This window comes from Suricata suricatta, chromosome 5, assembly GCF_006229205.1.
Source record: "Suricata suricatta isolate VVHF042 chromosome 5, meerkat_22Aug2017_6uvM2_HiC, whole genome shotgun sequence".
Taxonomy (NCBI): domain Eukaryota; kingdom Metazoa; phylum Chordata; class Mammalia; order Carnivora; family Herpestidae; genus Suricata; species Suricata suricatta.
The window spans coordinates 38677943-38702736 of record NC_043704.1 but is presented as its reverse complement, the minus strand read 5'-3'; the positions used below and the strand labels follow the sequence as shown (position 1 = coordinate 38702736).

The window sequence follows — 24794 nt, the reverse complement described above, 5'->3', positions numbered from 1 at the left end:
TTCTACCATTTATCAGCCAACCATTTAGCACATAACCCTCACAAGACTTATTTTCCTCATCTATAAACTAGAAATGGTTATGAATTTGTAAGTCTTTTACAACAAGATAGTAAATTGGTTTAAATAAGACAATAAGCATAAGAGAACTTGGGGAACCATATCAAAATGAGGTTTTATACATCAGAGGCCCTGGATTTTCAAACACTCATGAATCACGCCTTTCACTAATTGTGGTTGTGTAAGGTGTTCAGATCCCCTCCTTTGGCTTTCTGTCAAAACTTGCTAACTGGTTCGTGTCTTTCACCCCAGCAGAACTGCTTTAGAGTGTAGCCTTTTTCACATTTGTGGGACCAGAACTCATTCTCTATTCCTTCCGATCCATTCCAATTATTCTAAAACTTTTTCTACCTTTAACACTATGAAGGTACTGCACCTGTGGCTCAGTATTTTCCAGTTTCCCATTTCAAGCTATTTTATATTTTGACCCTGACAGGGGTTCATGCCTCTACCTCTCTTCCAGCACCTCATTATTAGCTTAACCTCCACTCACAGAGCCATGTTGCTCAGTCAGTTCAATCAGCCATGACTCTGGTATAGAGATCTTTGTTGTTCAAACCGGCTTTTGAAAGTCGCAGACCATTGTCCTAGAGCATGTTCATTCTGCTTGGAACCCTGAATTTTGGACCCATGGAAGAAATTTGAGATGATATCTGTTTCTAGGACTACCATAGCAGTCTAATATTAGTATATGTATTAAATATATAATTAAGACTCCCAAGTTGAAAGTTTGGTAAGATGTACTATATGTAATTCTTTGACAAAATCATTTCTCATCATCTTCCTGATTATTATTTATTATGAAATTACTCAGCAGCAGAAATTTCATATAGATTGTTACTAATCTTTAAAACAATTTGTTCACTAGATTTAATTTTAACAAATTTTAGAATATAAGAGTGAACCCCAATATAAACTATGGATTTTGTGGTAAAAACAATGGGTCCATGTATGCTCATGATTTGTAATAAAGGCTCTGCTGTTTGTGCAGAATGCTGATGGTAGGAAATGTTGAGTATGCACGGGGACAGGGGTGTACGGAACTCTGTACTTTCTACCCCATCTCATTATGAACCTACAACTGCTGTGAAAGTAAAACTTAGTAATTAAAAATAAAATACGTCAGGTAGCTAAATGACTTGTTCAAATCCACTCCAGCCACAGATATCCACAGATTTATAATTCAAACCTAGTTTTGTGTTCCTCTCTCTAATGCACCCCACAGCTTTTGATGCCACAGAGCATGACCACTTAGGCATCATATCTCAACAGAAATAGACCTTGATGATGAACTAGATAACTTTCTATAACAAAGGTAGCAGGAGAGAAATAACTATCGTGTAATAAATATCTCTTTTGTGTTAGGTCAAATGATATGACATTGCTATTTCTGTAGCTCAATATCAATTTTTTAATTTATGTTTGGTCCAGTTTGGGCTTAAAACATTTCACTTTGACGACTCGCATTCTTTAACTCCTGGTTTACTTTGTGATTTCTTCTGGCTGTGACTGGATTGTACAACAAATAATAAATAACCTATGATTTTAAAAAGGTCATTTTAGGCTGAGAAAACTGACTTGATATAATAAAACTGTTTTGCCTTAATTTACATCTCATTTTTCATTTCTATTATGCTAATAGGAAAATACATCAAATGTATCAATATGTTATCAGATTTCTTCTTAAATTCTTGATCATTTTGAAAATAGATGCGTAATTATAGCTCTAAAATACCTCCCTAGTTGTTATATGGTATGTGATCTGTCTTCCTAAAGATTAAAATCTATCCTCTTGTACAGAACAGGGGATGTTATGTGCTATGCTATTATGTATACTAAATTTATGCCAAAACAAAAAAAATTGCGGTTACCAGAAGGTAAAATAGTAAGAAAACATAAACGCCGTGCTGGATACACAGAAAACTTTACCCATACCTATAGTTATTTTCTTTTAAGACTAAATGCCAAATATACATTTATTTGACTGAAAATGTCCCACTGCTTTTGTGAAGCAAATTTACATAGTGTTAAACATTTGATTAAAATAAATGATGACTCTTTAGCTATAGCATGTGGGGGGCAACCCCATACCTTTTAAGGTCATGACTTTAATGTAATATAACAGCTTTTTTTCTTTCTCTACTTCTATAAATGGAGAACGCTGCTGCCTGAAAGCTGTCTGGGAATTCAGCCAAAGAAAGAAGAAGGTTGCAAAGACTCTGGGGACTTGAAAGAAAAGTGGTTGGCATTAGCTCTGTCCTCACTTTAAACTAAAATTAAAACAATAGACAGACATGTACAGTAATCTCTCTTTTAAGGAAAGAATACAATGCCTCTATAGTAATGTCAAGTGGAACAATTTGGTCCTGGCCCAAGTTATGCAGCTGTTCCCCAGGAAAACAGCAAAAGGCTTCCGTCCAAAGCAGGCAAATAAGGCATGATTGTTCATAAACAGTCACCGGGGCCCTCACATTTAGAACAAGGAAAACAGCATTAGCATACAGGAGGGCAGGTTAGGAACAGGAGTCCCAGGACTAATGGAACCATGACATTATTTTATGATTTATACAAAAGATGGTAGTGTTATTTTGTCTATTATCCATATGCCTCATTCCTGAATAACTCATTCTTCAGGAATTTACACATTGGGCAAATATTTTTAAATGTTTATTTGTTTATTTTGAGAGAGAGAGAGAGAGAGAGACAGACAGAGAGACGAAGAGAGAGAGAGAGAGCCGGCGAGCGAGCAGGGGAGACAGAGAGAGAGGAATCTCAAGCAAGTTTTGCACTGTCAGCACAGAGCCGAAAACGGCTCAAACTCACGAACTATGAAATCATGACCTCAGCCAAAATCAACAGTCAGACACTTACCCGACTGAGCCACCCAGGCATCCCTCGGTCAAATATTTTTTTTAAGAAACAATAAAGATTTGATCATGGATTAAAATTACAAGATGAAAAGGAATCATATGTCCATTAATCATTCCTAATTTTCACCTGCTTATTCAAGGTGGATCAGGCAAATGGTAAAGATAGTAGAAATTAAGTGTTTGCATAATCAATAGGAAGAAAAGCCACAGTGTTGCTTCTTAGTGGTTTCAAAATAACAAAATGGGGAATCAGGTGTAAGACCTACAAAGTAACAGAGCAGAACTCTGACCATGATAACCAAAGTATGACAGGAAATTGGAGCCTGCCCACTGGGAATATGTGATATCACATAAGTCATTTTCACTCCCATTCTTTAGGCTTTTAAAAAAAATTCTATCTCAAAATTTGGGAAATCTCCCTACTATTCTTTTTATTTCAAAGCTCTGTTTGACATACATTTCTTTTCTCATTCCGTTCTACTTTTCATGATTCATTTTCTGAAATGGGTGGTCTTTCCATTTTCTTTACTTCCCCACTGCCTACTAATTCCCTGATTAATCCATTTCAATTTGCCTTCTGTTCTATTTGTTCTAGTGAGACTATTTTCTTTATGATCAGTTAGATTTCCTTCTGGGAAAATCCAATGATTTCTTTTCAGTTTTCCCTTGTATTTTGTCCTATCTGCCTCATCTGGCACTGTTGGGGATAGAATAAAACTAAAGAGAGGCTGGGAATTACCCTGTCTTTAAAGAGGCTAATGCCTTCATTTACTGATAGTCTGAAAATACAGAAGGGTGTATTTTAAAATGCTTCGGAAGACCAGAAGAGAAGCAGTATTCTCAAGACCGAAGGACTCCGAGACGGCTACGTCTCTAATATCAATGGCCTGGCAATCTACAAGGAAAGAAAATGATAAAAAGGAAATTGCAAATGAGTGTACAATACAAGAGAATCAGTTAATACACATGTATTGGCAGACTGTAGCCTACAGAATAGAACATCGGGAACTATAAAGATAAAGACAAAATAGAGGGACCATTTTAACTCCTAGGGAGCTTACAAGGTAGTCACCAGAACATATTATTCTTGATTAGGGATATTTTTATGTGGTTATAATCTCCTGCTACAAACAGTCAGTTTGTTAGGATTTTGGTAAGTTTCCAGACAGGGCATGTATATAGAAAAACGTCTGATAAAAAAGGATGGCAAAAGGAAAAGATTTCCTGAGACTAGCCAGTTTTTCACCTTCCGGCATCCAGGGGGTCATCTTCAGAGCTAAACATGTTTGTAGGGCCCATTCTAGTTCTTCAAAAGTTACTTTGACTCACATAAATGACAATTTAAACTCAGCTATTGAAGTAGCAGAAAACAGGTGAAGGAATGTATGTCTGGGGCACTGATTGAACTGAATTTAAATCCTGAGTCATCCATTTTAAACTTAGATGAATAAAGGAAATTTGGTTAATACTGTTGAGATTTAGTTTTCTTTTCTGCAAAATAAGGAGCATCTTCTTATTAACTTTATCTTTTTCCAAAGTGATATGATATTAATCAGAGTTTTTCTGACAAAAGGAGCATTTTCTATTTTCCAAACTTCTGGAAGCTTTGCATTAGCAAGTAAAATAAATAAATGACAGGCTATTGTACTTTTCGCCCCTCTGCAGTGCATAGGAGTATTACACACCCATGCTTATTTCTAGGTAACTGGAACAGAGACCCGCAGTAAGACATAACCATAAATTATTCAACCATATCTGGGCTACCTAAAGACCCAATTATGTAGACCTCCCAAACAAATTATTCACATAAATTAAATGCTGCTTCTATTGTTGGAAGTAGATATAGAACCAGAGTAGATCACTGACAGGTAATTAGACACTATCTGAACAGGGATATATTTATTTCCCATCCTCATCTCATTTAATTGCATAAGTTGTACACATATTCCAAATGCATACATATGTGCTTGGAACAGATCAGTGAGGAAAAGGTAAAAGCAAAACTCCTTTGCTCTGCCCTCATCCTGAGTCCCTTTATGTCCTCATATGTGTGCGGACCTCTAAGATTATAAAGAGGAAGAAAAGCAAAAACAAAATAAAACAAAACAACAACAGAAGCAGAAGCAAACAGAGAGAACAGACTGACTTGGGAAATAATAAGTAAAAGCAACAGGAGGGAAGATGGAAGGGAAAGGTAGGAAAGAAATTATATTGTTAGATACACAGAATCAGGACTAAAGAAATTAGGGTTGAAGCATGTCTGAAGCTGACTAAAGTCCATTCCACTTTTTTCTCTAGTTGAAAGTACTGAGCTTGTAGTCAAAAGTTCGTGTTAAAGCTATATTACCAAAATGCACGGTTACACTCAGCATACTGCAGTAGAAAAATGTTTTCTATAAGCAATTTAAGCGTATCAGGAGGTGAGAACTATGTAAGAGAATTGCACAGTATATATGTAGCAAGCTACTAGGAAAACGTTTTTCCTTTCAAGGTCTAAAATGCCTTAAGTGTTTTTTAAAAGATAGAAGAAAAATAATGGATTTACTGAATGTTCTTTAAATCAGTATTATTTATATCTTCAGAAAAAAATTACTGGAGGAGAGAACAGTTTTAAAATATCAAAACTTTGATAAAGAAAGTGTGAATTCACTTAGCATGTTAAAAATTATAATACCACATAATTGAGGAGTTGATATTTCAGGCTTATGCCATAAAATTCTTTTAGAAAAAAATTTCTCATGGAAGAAGAAGAAATATACACTTAAATAACAAATATTATTAGGAATAATTTTTTTAGGAATTTAACTTGATTTACACAGAAGCAACCCCCCATTATTATATACTGAAAACAATTACATTTCTCCTATTAAAATTTAAACAGAAATACAAATCTTTTGGAAGCTTTTAAAATAATCGAATAAATTTCAGTTCAATCCCATTACTATATTAGAATGGTCAAATTTCTGTCAAATAGTCTTTGATTAATCCATATTTGGATAATTCACACTTGAATTTTGTATAAAAATAGATTTTCCATGTTTATAAAAATGCTTCCTCTTTATAAACATGAATGCCAAAAAGTAAAATATTAAAGTTGAAGAGAGATTAGGACTTGTAAAATCTAATAATGAAATCACCTTACAATTGACAAAGTTGAAGCATATCACATTCTCAAATTATATCTCATGAGACCTACATTGGAAATGCAGATGTGATTTCTCTTATTACAAAAATGAGTTCCCATTTAATTGTAAAACTTGGGGATATTTTGAGGAAGTTTCAACATTTTCAAAGATTTTCATGGGAGAAGTAAGTTCAGCAATGTGTAACTTCTATCAGTCTCATGATGTAAACAGTGACTGATTAAGCTCACTTTCCTTTCAGGTTGAAATATCTTACTAGAAATAAAAGGGGAAAAAATCACAGCTGGAAACCTTCCCAGAAACTTCACTGGGTGACAAAGTAAAAGACCAATCTTCCACAGATACTTAATGAAGACATGGTTCAGGGGATTTCTGTTCTAGAGATCACTTTGCCCACCAAGAAAAGACAAAAACAGTGGATTTCTGCTGTTAAAGCCTGAAATCAAAGAAGTATAGGAGAAAAAGTGAAAAACTTTATTGCTCATTAAATCACTTACAGTGGTTTTCCTTTGGATTCACAAGTCAAAATTAATGGCTGTCCTTCTTGTGGAAAAGGAGTGGATGGTATAATCTTAACTGATGGTGTATCTAGAAAAAAATGGAAAGGAGTATTAGGAAATGTCACTAAGTATGCATAAAACTATGTATTTAATAGTTGCACATCCTGGTGTAGGTTCAGGTTTTTTTCCTACTATTGTATATATAATTTATAAGGAATTTCTTAAAGTTAGTGAAACAGAGTATACAATTTTAAGAAGCTTCCATCCTGTCTGTGAAAAGCTGACAAAAATATCTGAATATCTCATGAGCAGCACTGCTGTATTATTTCTGAAATCTGAATATAAAAGTGAAATTGCAAGAGGTGGTTCAGATGAATATCAAGCATTCCATACAATTGTTTCTTCCACTATTTATAGATGGCTATGAATACTATTATTATGGACCGAATGCATTTATGTACATTTGAATAACAGCACTTTTCTGTGGCTGGAATACCAGGAATCACAATAAAGAACCCACAAAGAACTCAGGATCATCAGCATCCTGTCTCCTAAGCATTATGCAGAATCTTTTTGAAAATGCAGTAATGCAGCACTTGGCACATGTTGCTTGCTTTAAAGTACAGTTAGCAAATCATTTAAAATAGTTATTTTGAAAATTACTAGAAGTTAACATTTTATTATATATGCTACAACATAATTATTATAAAATATTTTATTTCCATTTAATAATAAAATCATCCTTGGTGAAAAAGGATGAAAAAATAAGACATAACTTTCATGGCACATGATATTATTTAATCAACACAGAGACACATATTTCATAGAGGAACTGGAAAATAAGCTCAAGAACAGAGATGATGTAAATATGATCATTGCTTATTACATCTTCTTATTCTTACAACTGCTTTGCTTATTGCTAGTCCTGGCATTGTGTGCAACATAACATGGAATGCCAGGTGACATGGGATCGCCTCCTGCTCTTTCTTATCTTTGTATCCTCATCAATAAACAAAGTAGACTCTGGATGGTCCAGATCATTACAGTTATATTCCTTTCCCTTAGCTGTGATGGAAGACCTGAACCACCCTGGGGTTAGACTCACTCTTTGACTTTGAAACCAATTAAATAAGTATCTCAATTGTAATTTTTAGGTTTGTCCTCTTCCTTCAGGAAAATATTACTCAGCTTTGTCATATACCAAATTGTAAACTATGATCCTGTGGAAGACCTTATATCATACTTAAAAATTATGTATATGTTTTAAGTACTCTTTTTCAGTCCTTTCAACAATATATTCATGATAATGACCACTTATATCCTGGTTGCAAATAAGCATTCCATATATATTATGATAAATAGTTTCAAAGTGAAATAACCTAGAATAAAACAATTTGAGGAAATATGACATATATTCATCATACTTTTAACCAGGAAGGATTAAATTACACTTTGGTAGTTTTTTTATTATCACCATCACATTTATGAAATCAGTTGTTGACTATGATGCTTGTGTAATATTTTTTTCAAAGCATAACATTTTAAAAAGTGAAGGCAAAATGTGAACAATTATTCAGGGTAACAAGTGTGGATCAGAATGATTCTGGAAAATGAGGTCTATTGTCTTTGGAACTTAGACATATATACATATATGTAATTTCATCCTGACAAAAACAAGCTTTAATTCCAGAGAAAGAAGTAGGAGAAGAAAGATCAGAAACATGTGATTCTAGGAAAGAGAGTTGTGTAAACTTGGGTGTCTGTGATGGTTCATTTTATGTGTCGACTGCACCAAAAGGTACCCAAGTACTTGCCCAAATATTATTCTGGGCATTTCAGTGAGAGTACTTTTTGTAATAGATCAACATTTAAATCAGCAGACAGAGTAAGGCAGATTGCACTCCTTAATGTGGGTGGGCCTTGTCAGATGAGTTGAAGGCCTGAATAAAATGAAAAAGATGATCCTTTCCCAAATAAGAGAGAATTCTTTCTGTCTGATGGTCTTCAAGCTAGAAGATTGGCTTTTTCTCTGTTTTGGACTCAAACTGAAATATTTGCTCTTCCTGGGTCTTGTAACAATTGGCCTTCAGGCTCGATAACACCAGCTATCCTAATTTATCAGGGCTTTGGAACTAAATTATCAGCTCTTCTGGGTCTCTAGCTTGGTGATTCAGCCTGCAGGTCTTGGGATTTGCAGCCTCCATAACTGCGTGAGCCAATCCCTTATAATAAAACTCTTTCTCTATGTATACATTTTATTAGTTTTGTTTCTCTGGAGAACCCTGACAAATACAGAAACCTAACAAACAGACCTTGAGATATGACTTTTATGGACATGATATTAGGAAGGCCTGGAAAGTGAGACAGGAAGAGAAGGAAGTAAATAAAGAATGTGCTCTTGCGCAGATTACAAGATTGTCAAGAGGGATTCGATTCTGCTGTGGAACTCTGAGTGACAATGTAGGGAATGCTTCGAAGTTATCTTATTCAATGAGCAAGGAACAGCAGTATTTAGGGACTATTTACCAATTTTCATTAGTGTTTGGCTGAGGATTACTCTAGAGGAAGCAGGGGATATTATTTCTCTGGCACTCCTGGACTACTCAGTGCACAGACATGGTGTATGCCAAAGGGATATGGGCAAGTCACCACTAGTATCTGCTTCAGTGAGGTAAAATATATAGCAGCAGGTAGCTTTAGAATAGAGGAAAATGGAATATGGTCTGATTTCTCTTAGGTCTGCTGGTTTTGTATCCGTAGTTTATTAGAGGTGAGATTTGTTTGACAAATTATCCCCTGAAGCATGATTCAGGATTCCTTTTAGATCCAAAATACAGAATTTTAAGTATAAGAAAATGCTGAAGCATATAATATGTTTTGCATGTACTTCTGTGGAATTTTCATGAAGACCACCAAATAACCTCTGAAGTAATCAAAATCGAGGGATATAACACAATGCCCTTCTATTTTACTTCAGAATTACTAAAAATGTTGATTAGTTTCTATGTCTAAGAATTATCTTTGCTAGGTTTAAGAATAGCCCTTTCTCCATACCCCATCACTCCATATTTCTGATTCAACTATTATATCTCTGGTTACTCTCTCTCAGGTTCTGTTGAGTTATCTTTTTGCATTTAGCCTAACTATTGAGATCACCAGGAATGGATCTCATGCTCTGTACTCCAATAATTCCAGTTGGATCTTTTCAGCCACAGTCATCTCTTCAATTTCTATCTACTCACCAATCATTCTCAAGTTTACATCTCAGAGCAGCTCTCACCACAAACCACATGTACATATATGCAGCACCTGTCTGACGTGTCCACTTAAATGTCTAAAAGACACAGTGCCTTTATTATGTCCTAAATGAACTCAAGGTCTCTACCTCCTACCTCCATGTTCTTCATCCAGCAATCTCTAGCTCTGTAGATACTACCAGCCTCTACCCAGACACCTCCTGTTTCCTTGTATTTCTATCATCAATCAGTTAATCAGGTCTGGTTGATATACCTCCTGAATAATTTTCACATCTATTCATTTTTTTTGTATAGTTCCACTGTTACTACTTTTATCTAGTTACCCCACTAGTGAATGGTGTCTCTCATGTGAATTTTTGTCCCCCTAAATCTAACTCTTAGAACTTAACATAATTGTCTTCTCAAGACATAAATCTGGTACCATCATTTTCTGCATGATTAATCTTTGGTCTTAAGATTAAAAAAGCAAAATTAGTAAGATAGCCTTTCAGTTTCATGTGATCTTTACCCTACTCTCTTGCCTTCTATTATACATTTTCTTTCTTTGAATTCCAGATAATTATACTTCCTTTCAGGACCTTTAATAAATGTGTCTCATTCTGCTTTTATACAGATTGTCTGAAATGCTCCATTCCAGGGAGCTTATTTAACTCTTTTGAATCTCAACTCAAACATCTTTTGCTAAGGGCATTCGTTCATTACCCTCAAGTCTGATAGAAGAGATACCTCTTCCCTATGTTCTCTTTTTCACAGGTATGTAATTTTAAAACAGTCACTGCTATAGCCTCAGTATCTCACAAAATGCATTATACAAAATCTGTGCTTGATAAATAAATTCTTAGTGGAATGAATACACTAAGAATTTCGCTATATTTTCTTATCAGTTTGGTATATTCATTCTAAAATATTAAAAATGCTTAATTGAAATTTTGTTGCAATCTGTTGTATGCAAAATTCATCTTAAATATTCATGTTATAAATCTTAGACTTTTACTCTTAGCTCAAATTTAATTTAATTAAATTCCTATTGCTGACTCTCTTCCTTGTATAAATCTCCTGTCTTAGATAACATTAGATAACAACTTTTCATGACTATAAAAATTCCAATTTGTTTTTTAATGCAAATATCTCATAAATAAACTAGTTTTCTCTCATCTTCTGATTTTGGCAGGGGTATCACTGAATTGCGAAGAACTTTGTTTAATTAGCCAAAATCCTAGTTTATGTTTCCATGTAAGTCAGTGTTCCTCTTTAAATATTCCATTTTAACAATATACACAAAATTACATTTTTTTTACCATATCAAATACTACAGTAATGGGATTATTATCCCAAACTTCTTTCTCATTTATTAAAACTTTTTAATGTTTATTTATTTTTGGAAGAGAGAGAGGAGGAAGAGACAGAGTACTCATGGGGGAAGGACAGAGAGAGAGGGACACAGAATCTAAGGCAGGCTCCAGGCTCTGAGCTGTCAGCACAGAGCCTGATACGGGGCTTGAATTCATGAGCTGTGAGATCATGACCTGAGCTGAAGTTGGATGCTTAACCCACTGAGTCACCCAGATGCCCCAAATAATTTTTTTTTAAATAACAAAAAGTAATTTCAGCTTTAATAGGCTTTTACTTAATGATAAAGATATCTGTCATTACTATTCCTATTTTATTTTCATCAGTCACTTTGTTGTATCCACAGGGAGTTGATCAAGCACTGTTAGGTTAAAATTATTTTAGTGAAATATCAATAATATTCTATAAAAATATATTTACATTAATATAAACTCCAACACTTATTCAGTAATCTTAGCCAACAAAAAGACTAACCAAAAGTTATAGCCATTTCAAAAACTGAGTTAAATTTAAGAATTTTCAATCTCTAGGATTTCTTCAAAATATTTATTTTTATAATTAAGAAAAACATGTAAACATACTTTTCCCTACAATTTATTTTGTTAGGTATCAAAACAAATGGAGAAAGTGTCACTTCTAAAAAGTGTCACGATGTACAATCGATAATAACATAATGTTTTAAAAAGTGATCTTAAATTTATGCATGTATTTGCCAATTACTGTTTTTACTAACCAAGTTATAAACAGGAATGAGATAGTAAATACTATATAATCCAAAACTTTTATTGCATGCCTTTGCCAAGTTATCTGTTAATAATTTTAAACTTTTTATGCTCTTTTTTCTTAAGTGTCTTAAGTTATTTCTTATATTTGTAGATTCTCTTCTTGGTTGTAGTTTCTTGTTTCAAAAGGGTTGGGCATATTTTTGAAAAGTGTATTTATTTATTTAATTTAGAGAAAGAAAGAAGGAGAGAGAGAATCTCAAGCAGGCTGCATGCTGTCAGTGCAGAGCCGGATGCTAGACTTGAATTCACTAACCATGAGATGGTGATCTGAGCTAAAATCAAGAGTCTAACACTTAACCTACTGTGCAACCCAGGCACCTCAAGACTGGGAATTTTTCTTTTAACTAAAGTTTACTTTAAATAGTAATTTCAGGCTTGCTTCAGGTATAACCTATTCCTACATGAAATATGAATTGCATTTCTTCCTGTTTCACTTCTTCACAAATCAAATGGCATTTTTCTTTAGTATTCTATTGTATTCTGTTTTTACATTACTAATATAATACATTGTACTGTACCAATTAATGATGGTAAATAAGGAGGTCAGTATAAATGCATTATTACTGCTATGAATTTATCTTAGTTTTGTCTTCCATGTTACACTTCTGTTTTTTTTTAATAATTTCTATGCCTATAGCATATAAACATATAAAATACATATATAATATATAATAAGCACATACAAATGGTAGAGAACAGTAAATAATTCAGTTCAACTTATTTCATAATACAGGATATATCTTAATATAAAACACTACACTTAGTGTGTATGTGTGTGTGTGTGTGTGTGTGTGTGTGTGTGTGTGTATACATATACATATATATCTTTTACATGGCTGTTTCATTCATCACATTTTGAGCCTTCAGTATCCAAGGTCTTAACCTATTTAATTGTATGTTGTCAGATACTAAAAACAAAAACAAAAACAAAAACAAAAAAATGCCTAAAAGGTTGTAAGGGTTCTTTACATGTTGAATGAATAAATGAATGAGTTGCTTCTCATTTCTCTCAAAATGCAAGCAAATGAGAAAGTTTTACATAAGGAAATGGGGATATATTCATTCATCCATAAATAATTTTCAGTACTTATTAGCACACAAGCAACGTAAGCAGGTATTTTAAAAGCACAGCATTTCCTTTCCAAGGCTTTTATAGGAACAATATCACTCTTTAAAATCTATTTTAAAAATTAGTAAGATGTAGAAAGAAAACACACTTTATTCTGAAGCATTATTTCTTTTACTTATCTGACAAATTCTGGGTTTCATTTAGAAACAAGCACAATCACTATCGAGAGATAGATTAATGCACAATTACCATTTTTATTCAAAATTTTAAAAGCTTTATCAACTTGGGAAGGAAGGACACCTCCTGTTTTCCTTGAACAACTCAGGATTTGAATCAAAGTAGGGATATTGATCCAGTGAAATGGATTTTCTATACACTTAACAAAGATTTTAGAAAAGAGAAAAGATCTGTGTTGAAGCTACTATTAAACCACCTAATGGACAATCTTGAAAGCACAAGCTCTTAAGGTATTTAGTGTCAGTGGTTCAACATTTATCCATCACTAAGGGTTTTGTAGGTGAATAAAAAGAAGTTTTAAATCAAATGTTTTACCAATAAAAAAAGAAAGGAAAAACCACCTTGACTCTTTTGTAATCAAAGAAATACTACAGAAATTTAAGACTATATAAAATAACATCAGCCTGTTCTGGATGATGAGAAACAAACATAAGGGAACATCTATTAGCTTACTAAAGTATCATTAACTATATATATACTATATCATTCCATACAGCATAATATATTGAGTCAAACAAAGATGGTTCATAACTTAAAGCAACAGTCAATTGCATTGCCCATGGCATTATGCACATCCTTGGTTAAAAGCAAAATATTATCTTGATCATTTTTCTGTGCTCACAAAAGTAATTTCCTATGAATGGTCCCAAATAATTTATTTAATATTTATACAGTTCCTAAAACATATAAGTCCTTGTACTATTACCCATTTGTATCCATTGTTTCACCACAATTGTAACATGATAACATTATGCATTGTAACATTCACACAGTAACATGTAAAATTCTAGTGTTAGTTTTCATAAATAGTGCTACTGAGTGCTTAGTATATTCTTAGAAAAGCAAGCTCATCAGAGCAGAGATTATTCTAATTTGTTCACTGATTTAGCCTTGGTCCTTATATAACTCCTGGCTCTCAATTAAATATTTATTTAATAAATGAATAACAGATTTTTATGATATTTTTCCTACTGGTTAGGGCCACCAACGTGCTATAAAATCAAATTTTTTTGACACAGCAACCTTCTAATAAAACGAACATTGATCAAATACTGGGTAAAAGTCATTATTGTAAATGCTATATATGTATTGGCTCATTGAACTCTTTTATACAGCATGCAAGGTAGACCTTGGATGACTTATTGTGCAGAACATGAAACGAGGGCTCAGAGGAGTCACTCAGCCCGGTTACATAGTCACAAATCACTTACACAGTTTGAATCTTGTTTCCCTGATCTTATCCACACCTCAATAAATATGTGTGCCTGTTCCCTCTTAGATGACAGGAGGGATTGGTACTTTGTGTAGAAACTTATGTTTCTTCTATAGTTCTTCAAAATCAACTCTTTCTTCATCTGGTTAAATTGGAAACTGGCAAAACGTTTGCTTTGACTCTGTGTGATCTACAAGGTATAAAACCTATCTGGGACTGTTACTGAATTCTGGGTGTAAATCACACAGACTGTCTATTTGTCTCTCCTCTTTTTTTTTTTTTTAACTCTCTTAAATCTTCCTCTCACATCATTTTCCTCTTTGACAGAAGAAAATATTCTTTTGTGTGAGAGTGGTTAAAAGGCACAAATATCCAGTTACAAGATTTATAATTCTGAGGATATAATGGAGAGCATGATGCCTATTGTTAACAACACTGTATGCATATTTGAAAATTGCTAAGGGGCGCCTGAGTGGCTCAGTCGGTTGAGCCTCTGACTTCGGCTCAGGTCAGATCTCACATTCGTGGGTTCGAGCCCCGCGTCGGGCTCTGTGCTGGCGGCTAGCTCAGAGCCTGGAGCCCATTTCCTGTCTTGTGTCTCCTTCTCTCTCTGCCCTTCCCCCTCTCATGCTATCAAAAATAAATAAAAACATTAAAAAACATTTAAAAAAAATAAAATTGCTAAGAGAACAGACCTTAAAAGTTCTCAACACCAGAAAAATAATTGTAACTATGTACAATAATAGATGTTAACTACATATATATTTAACTACATATATATGTGATTAATTATGTCGTATACCTTAAACTAATACAGAGTTATAGTATCATATATCAATTATCTATCAAAATTACATATCAATAAAACTGGGAAGACATTTTAAAAACAAAGAAACATATTCCCTTTTCTTATTACTTATTATTATTCTCCTCAAAGATTAGATGAACATATAGTTGACATATCTTTCTCAACAATGTATTTCTCTTCTCTATAAAACAATACAGAAATATTCTTACAGCAAATTTCTACCAAGAACAATTAAAAACTTTTAAGTACTTTGTAGATAAAAGAGTTGTGATTCTTTGCCTTATAGCAATGTTATTATATAAAGGTTTCTGAACAAAACAATTTAATTAGCAACCTTATAAGTATCTCTCAGTAATCACATAAATACTAAAGAAAATTAGACACCGATTCATCTTTGGAGTTTTCTCTAAAATAATGGTTCTCAATTAGAAGCAATTTTGCCATCCCCTGACCCAGGACATTTGATATTATCTGGAGACATTTTTGCTCCTTATGGTGTTGGTGAGATGTAGAAGGGATACTATGAACATCTCACAGACAGAGCCCAGGAAGGCTGCTAAACATCCTTCAATGCACAAGACAGCCCCCGCACCAAGAACCACCTGGCCCAAGATGACAATAATGCCCTTCTATAAAACATTTACATTCATTCTATTCATTACATATACAGCTCTTCCTTGTTGCAAGAGGTTAAGAGCCACCAGAGAACTATGAAACCATCTACATTTCTATGGGATGCTTGGTCTTTCCTCACATCTCTACTTCTGAAATGAAGGAATTGCTGAATACTCGAGTAAGGCCATTGTAAGACTTTCCTAAAATAAAAAGCTGAAAACAAACTCAGTCCAACAGTTAAGCAAGACTGTTTCAGCTGCAGCACTATCTGCTATTTTCTCTGCGTAAGACTGACTTTTTCTAAAATGTTCAATTTATTTTCCCTGTTTGTAATTTTACAGTAAAGCTCAAACTCTCACTTTCCTTTTAACTCACAACATTGTGAAGAGAATGCTCAAAACTATCAGATACTTTTCCTTCAACAGCCTATGAAATTCCTTTTAATTCTAGTGAAAAACTATTTTTGTGACAATAGTTTACATATTAAAAAAGTATACAAATTTGTGTTTATACAAGACCTCTACCACTTTTCAAGCACTATAGATCCACAAATATAGTAACCCATAGCAATTTATTCAAATAAGATAAATCAGGTACAGTTCAAATTCATGCAAAATTCAAAACTGAAAGCAACAAAGAAAAGTCAAAACAAAGAGTTGAACAAAGGGTTGATGTAAAGATGTGGGTGTGTATGAAGTTGTTTGTGAGAAATCTAGAAATAGTGTAAAGTATAGGATATGTTATCTCTAAATGGGTGCTGAGAGCAGTGTTACAGGGGGTATATTTTCAAAACCTTCAGTGTCAGGTGAAAGGGTTTGGACATCATGTTAGAGGCAATAAGAAGCCATCTTAAGTTTGTGATCAAGTGAGTATCAGGCTCAGAATCAAGGTTAAGCATTTGACAGTGCTTAAACCTAAATAGATTAGGGAGTTATTAGAAGCAAAATGTCTCTATTATAAAGCTGAGCCACATAAAGATTTTAAGTAAAAGAAAAAGGTTGTAATGAAAATACAGATAATAAATGCATCAATATTTTTGCTTACATTCTAATTTGTAAATTTCTAGAACTGTGGGCTCTATAATATTAAATGCATTTCCTCTATCTCATTTATTATCCTTACTTACATTTTAGCTTAAAATAATTGCTTCTCCAATATATTATTCTAGTTGTCATCATAATCATAACATATCTAGGAAATGAAAGAATTTATAATTTAGGAATTTAAAACAATTAAAATAAAAACTAAAATTTAAGAATTTATCAAATGAAACTCTCTGGTATTTAATGGTTGATAAAGTGCTGTAAAATGCATAGTTATTGATTCAATGTTGTTGATTGAGTTTGCTGTGCTCGGGAAGGGGGCTGCTGGTCAAGAGACAAATTGAGTTAGTTGATCGCTTCAACACTGGAGATGGATTGCTTAGGCAAAGGCATCGGGAAGGCAACTTGTTAAATTTCATGACCACGAGGGATATTTTGACACTTCTGAAAGCTCATTAAAAAAAAAAAAAAAGCTCCAATTCATTGTTTAAAGGATGAAACGAAAAAAACAGAACTCACTGGGTTTCTCAACATTTTTCAAGTTCTTTGTGCTTTTGATACTATTTTAAAGAAAATGTATCAAAGTCACCATGAATAGAATTCATCATGGGGATGCAAAAAATACAGTAAACAATGAAATGAACACATTAACATGAAGTTGTTTTAGATTATATAAATCTGCTAGGGGATGATGGCCTAAGTACTGAGTGTTTATTTAACAAACATACATTAATAGACAATGCATAGGTTAAGTCAAATATGATGATCTGATACAAAACTATACAACTTAATGTGGGAGTCAATATCTCTTCTATTTTTGTTAACCATTTAGCCAACTATCATGTTTGTTTTTGTTTCATGTTACCCAACCTTTGAAATTTTACATAATTTTGTTAAATATCACAAAGGCCAAAATCATCGTCATCACAAAACTACAATAATAATCCTTACATTTAATGGTATATTTTGAAATATGTCTAAACTGAGAAAACACAGATCAAAAAATAACTACATAGTTATGGCAGATTGTCTCCATGAAATTTCTTCTTTAGGATAAAAAGGTTTTATTTGTAGCTTTCATTAATGGAAAGAAAAATATATTAATTTTTAAAAAATTTTTCTGATATCATCAAATTTTTAACTTTTGTATTGAGTATAAGTGACAAACAATATTCTCTTTGTTTCGGTGTACCACATAGTGATTTAACATCTCTATGCTGTGCTTACCACAAGTGTAGCTACCGTCTGTCACCATACAATGCTAAGACAGTATTATTTGCTATTTTCCCAGTGCTGTGCCTTTTAGTCCCATGACTTTTTCGTTCCATAACTGGAAGCCTGTGTCTCCCCCTCGGCTTCACCCATTTTGCCCATTCTGCCACACCTGCTTTCACTCTGGCAGCCATCAGTTTGCTCTTTGTATTTAAAGGTCTGATTCGACTTTTTGTTTGTTTATTCATTGTTTTGTTTTTCAAATTCTATATATGAATGAAATCCATATGACACTTATCTTTTTCACTCTGACTTATTTCCCTTTGTCAAATCACCAAATTTAAGAATGACTTTTTTTTCCCAATTATGGTAAATAGTGTATGTCCCAGGCAAAATTACAAGGCAAACAATCTTTTTTTTTTTTTTTTTTTTTTTTACTTATTTCATAGGTTTCCTGTTTGGATTCTCAAGCTTTTACATTTTTTTCTCACAATATATAGACCTCATCAAAAGTATTTGCTAAACTTGTTTGCAACCATAACATATGTTACTTTCCTAATAGTAATAATAATAATAATATAACAACAGCAATAATGAAAAATCAAGGACTTATAATACATGACTTGATTTAATCCTTGCAAAAACCATGAAATAGGTATACTTTCCAAATGAGGAAATTAGGTTTAGAGTGACTAGCATAAAGTCACTTACAGAAGCTTGAATTCCAACCTAGTCTTATGTGACTTATGAGAACTTTTAACAATGCAGTATTGATTTTCAAGGTCACACTGTTTTCCAAATATATTTTCTTTAAAAGCTGCTATATCACCGCAGTGGTTGTTAACCTGTATTTGGACACTAAACATGGTAGTCTTGCCAAAGCGTGGCCTATCACTCTATGGCACATCTGACCTACCGCCTCAAAGAATGAACGGACTGTGATCACTACTCACTTATGAGCTCCAGTGTGATCATTCTACACTTAAACCAAAAGTGAAACAACAAATTCTAAAATCATAGGCATCACAAAGAAAATTGAAAGGAATTTTGAGGGCACAATAAAACTGTCTACCACTCTGTAATAACAACGAAAATCACTAGCCTTGTTTTTAATAATAAAAAGATAGGCAAGATTAACCCTTAGCATATTATTAGAGTCCAAAGGCCCCAATTTTAGTTGTTGAGCTTCTTTTTGAAACAGTTATATTTTTAGAACTGCATTTCATGATTTGTATCTTTTATTATAAGTTCTCCAAAAAACAAAGAGAAAATCTACTTTTTAAAATTTACTTTTCAATCATGACATGAAAACATTGGACTCTTGTGAATCTAAAATAACATTATGAAATTATACTGGTGTTATATTTTCTGTAGTATGAAAAATCTTGCTTCTTTAGCATTTTATGAATTACTTCACCATTAACGCAACCCTAACTCATAAATTGTCCCCAAGTATACTAAAAGGAATGACATAATATGAAAACGGAAGTATGATAAAATCATAGTAAGGGTGTCCAATAAAGTAACAACTAGTAGTATGTGGCTATGTAAATTTCAATATAAATTGATTACAAATAAATAAAATTAGACCCATACTTCATTAGTCATAAGATCTATATTTCAAGTGCTTAAGTTGTCACATGTACCTAGATATTGACTACTTACTATCTTACTTACAGATAAGAGCATTTCCATCTTTACATAAAACTCTATTAAATAGTGCTGGTGTGGAAGGATTATATAAGAGTGAAAATAAATCATCACTGTTGCCTGATCCCCATTTACACTATAGGGTTACTCAAGTTTTATATTTTCTTTCATGGTAGCAGAAAAGAAATCTGGAAATAAAAATATCATCATTCTAGTTTTGTTTGATTGTTGGTTGTTTCCTTAGCTTTAATGATAAGTTGAGAATCCTGAATCTTTCATTTTCTGCTCAAAATAGCAAGAGAAGAAAATTGACAGAGAAAGACAGCTCAAGATTATTAGATCAGACGATAAATGCAAAGAGAAAACAGTAGGACTCAAGAATAAATGATAGTGAAACAGAAGTCTTCACTTATGAAATCCTAGATGAATTTTATTAAACTCAAAAACCAATAAGTAAACACTTTGTTTCTAAGGAAACAAAGGAATGATTTTGCAAATAGCATTTGTTAAAAAGGAAATATGACACTTTTTTTCCATTTTTATGATTTCTGTGCATAAGAATTTGTGTAGTTCATAAGTAGATAAATGCTAAAGTCATTTGATAACAATAAAAGTTAAATTCATTTTATTTTTTAATTTATCTTGGGCTTATAAATCAAAAAATAGAAATGTTTGCAATTAAAGAACAAAGATATGTTTACTGACTTTGAGAAAATTAGGAACCTCCAAAGTTTTTACAAGTGTTTAATTCTGACAATTCAAGTGAAAGAAGAACCAGACACAATAACTAAATAGGACACAGTAGACATACATTTGAAATCTGGACTTGATATTTAAAATGTGTTATGTTCCAGGAACATACATGACAGTTGTTGCCCATTTGGGATATATACATAATCAAATCATGGCAAATATGAAATAGAAATCCAACTTTGCTATATTTAAATTATTATTACAGAGTCTAAAAAGTTGTTTTTTATTATCTCTTTATTATTACATCTTCACATCGTTCAAAAATTAACCTACAACCTAAAAATCTAAAAACAATATGGCTCTTAGGCCCGATTGGTAAATGGCAATTATATTCTTTCCTGACATATCAAGGATTAGTATAATGAAGTTTAATATATTGGTTACTATATTTGTGTTAATTATAATATAATCAAGTTTATAATATTTAAATTATAAGTTTATAAATATTAAATATTAATAAAATTACAATACTGAAGAAGGAGAAGGTCTGAGGATTGACACTACTTACTTCAAGACGGTATCCTAGGCAGTATAGCATTAACGCAAAAATAAATAAAGGAACAGAATAGAGAACTCAGAGAGAGCCTCACATATATAAAGTCAATGGATCATTAACAAAGGAGCAAATGCAATTCAATGAAGTAATGACAGTCTTTAACAAATGCCAGAACAACTGGATATCCACATGCAAAAACATGAATCCAAATATAGGCCTTATATCTTTCACAAAAATTAACTCAAAATGGGTCATAGACCTACATGTAATGTGCAAAACTATAAACCTTCTAAAAGATAAGATAGGAGAAATCTAGATGATCTTGGGTTTAATGACAACTTTTTAGATACAACACAGAAAGCATAATCCATGAGAGAGAAAAGATGATAAGCTGAACTTTATTTAAATAAAATATGTTTGTTCTTGAGAAAGACACTTAAAAAAAATGAAAAGACAATGGGTGAAAGTATTCTCAAAGGATATGTGTGATAAGTGACTGGTATCCAAAATGTACAAATAACTAACTCTTAAAACTCAACAAGAAAAACAACAATGCAATTAAACACTTGGCAAAAATCTAAATAGACACCTCATCCAAGAAGATATGCAAGTGGAAAATAGCATATGAAAAGATGCTCAGCATCATAAGACATTATGGAATTGCAAATTAAAATGAGATACCACCACTATTTAGAATGGCCTAAATCCAAAACACTGATGATCCCATGTGCTTGTGAGGACATGGAGGAACAGGAACATTCATTCATCACAGGTGGGAATGTAAATGAAGTAGTCATTTTTCAAGATAGTTTACAGTTTATTACAAAGCTAAATATAGTCTTGACATACAATCCAGCAATATGATTTATACTACAAGATAAACATGTTTAGATTTTCTAAATTTTATGTTGTAGTCTTAGTAATGTGAAGATACGTTGCCTCTTCATTTCATAATCAACTTATTTGCCTTTTGCCAAAGTTTTTCTAATTAAAATTTGAATGCCATTTACTCCAAGTTGAAAACTTCTGCTCAAACATAAACCTTTGATAAATATCTGTATCCAACATACAGATATATATAATAGCCTTATCCATAACTACTGGATTTTGGAACTAAGATTTTTTTCAATAGGTGAATGGATAAACAAACCTTGGTATATCCAGACATTAGCATAGTAGTTAACGTTAAAAGAAAGGTGCTCTCAAACCAAAAAAAAAAAAACCAAAAAACAAAACAAAACCACACACATCAGAATTTTATATGTATATTTCTAAGTGAAATAAAACAGTAGGAGAAGACTATATGCTATATAACTCCAACTGTATGACATCCTAGAAAAGGTAAACCTATACAGATAGCTAATAGATCACAGGTTACCAGGGAGTTGAGGAGAGAGAAGGGCAATCAAGTGGTGAAGCACAGGGGCTTTAGGTGCAATGAATATATTTTATATGATATTGTAACCATAGCTGTAGGGCATTATACACTCATCAAAACCTTATAGAATCATAAAACTTAAATTGTGAATACTAATGTAAATTATGGACATTTTAAAAGAAAAATCTATCAATATTAGTTCATCAATTGTTAACATATGTATCACAATAATGTAAGATGTTAATTATAGGGGGAAAGTGAGGTGGGGGTAGGATAAGGGTATATATGGGAACTTTGTACTTTCTGTTCAAATTTTTTATGAACTGAAACTGCTCTGAAAAATATACCCTATTAATTAAAAACAAAGTCTTTTGAACTAAGATGGTAAATAGTAATAATATTAAGTATATTAAAAGCTAATCCAATAAAGTTCAATACATCAATTGATTATAGTTTTCTAATCATCTATTTTCTCATAGAAATGTGTGTGTGTATTACACTTCAATCAGAAAACAGAACCAGAATAATTTGAAAATTTTAGGACACTAATAAAATATAGGACACTAATCAAAAATATGTAGTCTATTTGGAAAAATCAGCCTTAAACTATATTTTAAAAATAGATTTCTAAAGCAGAATGCTATTAAATTAGAAGTAAAAAAATATTGGATATTAATAACTTGTGCTTATTTTCTCAATATTAGGTTTTACTTGTCAAAATCTTTTCTGCCTCACTTTATTATCCAGCTTTTAGTCTCAGTTAAATTGATTTAAAATTAACTGAAAAAGATACATTGTCATCTGTACCATTTATACATTCCATTATTTGGGAACTATTTTTGAATAGCATAAAATAATTTTAAAACTTCTAAAACTTTTTAAAAGTTTAAAAAAAATGTGTGCTTAAAATAGTGTTAAAACTTCTAAAAATTTTTTAAATGCACACTTTATAATAAGCTTGATTAGGACAAGCCAGTTGAGAATATATTGGAGTAGTTTAATATATGAATTTAATATTTGTTAAAATTTGGAATCTGTACTCACTAACATACACTTCTCTTAGCTGAGATTTAATAACACAAAAAATGTTTATTTCTATTAATAACAGAAACTTTATAGTAACACACTGAATCCATGCACTCAGATCACGTAAAATATTTGCTGGTTAAATAATAACTCAGGGCTGCCTGAGTGGCTCAATCGGTTGAGTGTCAGACTTCGGCTCAGGTCGTGATCTCCCAGTTCATGGATTCGAGCCCCGCATCAGGCTCTGTGCTGACTGCTAGCTCAGAGCCTGGAGTCTGCTTCCGATTCTGTGTGTCTCTCTCTGCCCCTCCCCTGTTCACACTCTGTCTCTCTCTGTCTCTCAAAAATAAATAAATGTAAAAAAATAGTAATAATAATAATTCAATATTGTAAGGACTAAACAAAATAGTCTTTTACACATAAAAGAACAAATAATTATTTCATGACACATGTCAATAATGTATCACTATGGGAAATATGTGAATGTATCCTCCCTGAAAAAGTTTAAAATCTATTGGACAACCATATATGAAAACGAATTTAAGATGGTTTAAAGACTTCAATTTTTAAAACTTAAACCATAAAACTCCTAATAGAAAGCATAGACAGGACACTCTTTGACATCAGTCTTTGCAATGTGTGTTTTGAACAACCCTTCCCAGGCAAAGACAACAAAAGCTAAAATAAAGAAAAAAAAATGGGATTCCATCAAAAAGTTTTTGCAGAGTAAAGGAAACCATCAACAAAATGAAAGACAACTTACTGAATGAAGAAGCTATTTGCAAATCATACATCCAATAAAGGACCACGATACAAAATATGTAAAGAAAGTATTAAATTTAATAGCAAGAAAATAACTCCATTAAAGAATGAGCAGAGGACTTGAATATATGTTTCCAAATAAGACATATAGATGTCCAACAAGTACATGAAAAAATGTTTAACATCACTCGTCATCATCAGGGAAATACAAATCAAAACCACAGTGAGATTATCACCTCATGCTTGTCAGAATGGCTATTCTCAAAAAGACACGAAATAATGAGTGTTGGTGAAAATGTGGAGAAAAGGGAAACCTCGTGTACTGTTGTAGGAAAGTAAATTGGAGCAGCCACTTATGGAAAATATAGTGGAGTTTTCTCAATTAAAATTAGAACAACTTTAGGATCCAACAATTCCATCTAAAGCAAACAAAGACACCAATTTCAAGAGAAATAGGCAGGGGTGCCTGGGTGGCTCAATCGGTTAAACGTCTGACTTTGGCCCAAGTCATGATCTCACAGTTCATGGGTTCAAGCCCTGCATCAGGCTCTGTGCTGACAGCTCGCTCTG

The 24794-nt window shown here is 32.7% G+C and overlaps 1 protein-coding gene across 3 annotated transcripts in view; it reads right to left on the bottom strand.

The window, feature by feature from the left end:
- The window catches only part of CADM2 (cell adhesion molecule 2), a 1075698-nt gene that overhangs the window by 118720 nt on the left and 932184 nt on the right, over positions 1-24794 (bottom strand). For all 3 annotated transcript variants that reach the window (XM_029939146.1, XM_029939148.1, XM_029939147.1), the window contains one exon: positions 6568-6658. In XM_029939146.1, coding sequence (XP_029795006.1) covers positions 6568-6658 — 91 coding nt within the window. The remainder of the gene's footprint in view (positions 1-6567; positions 6659-24794) is intronic.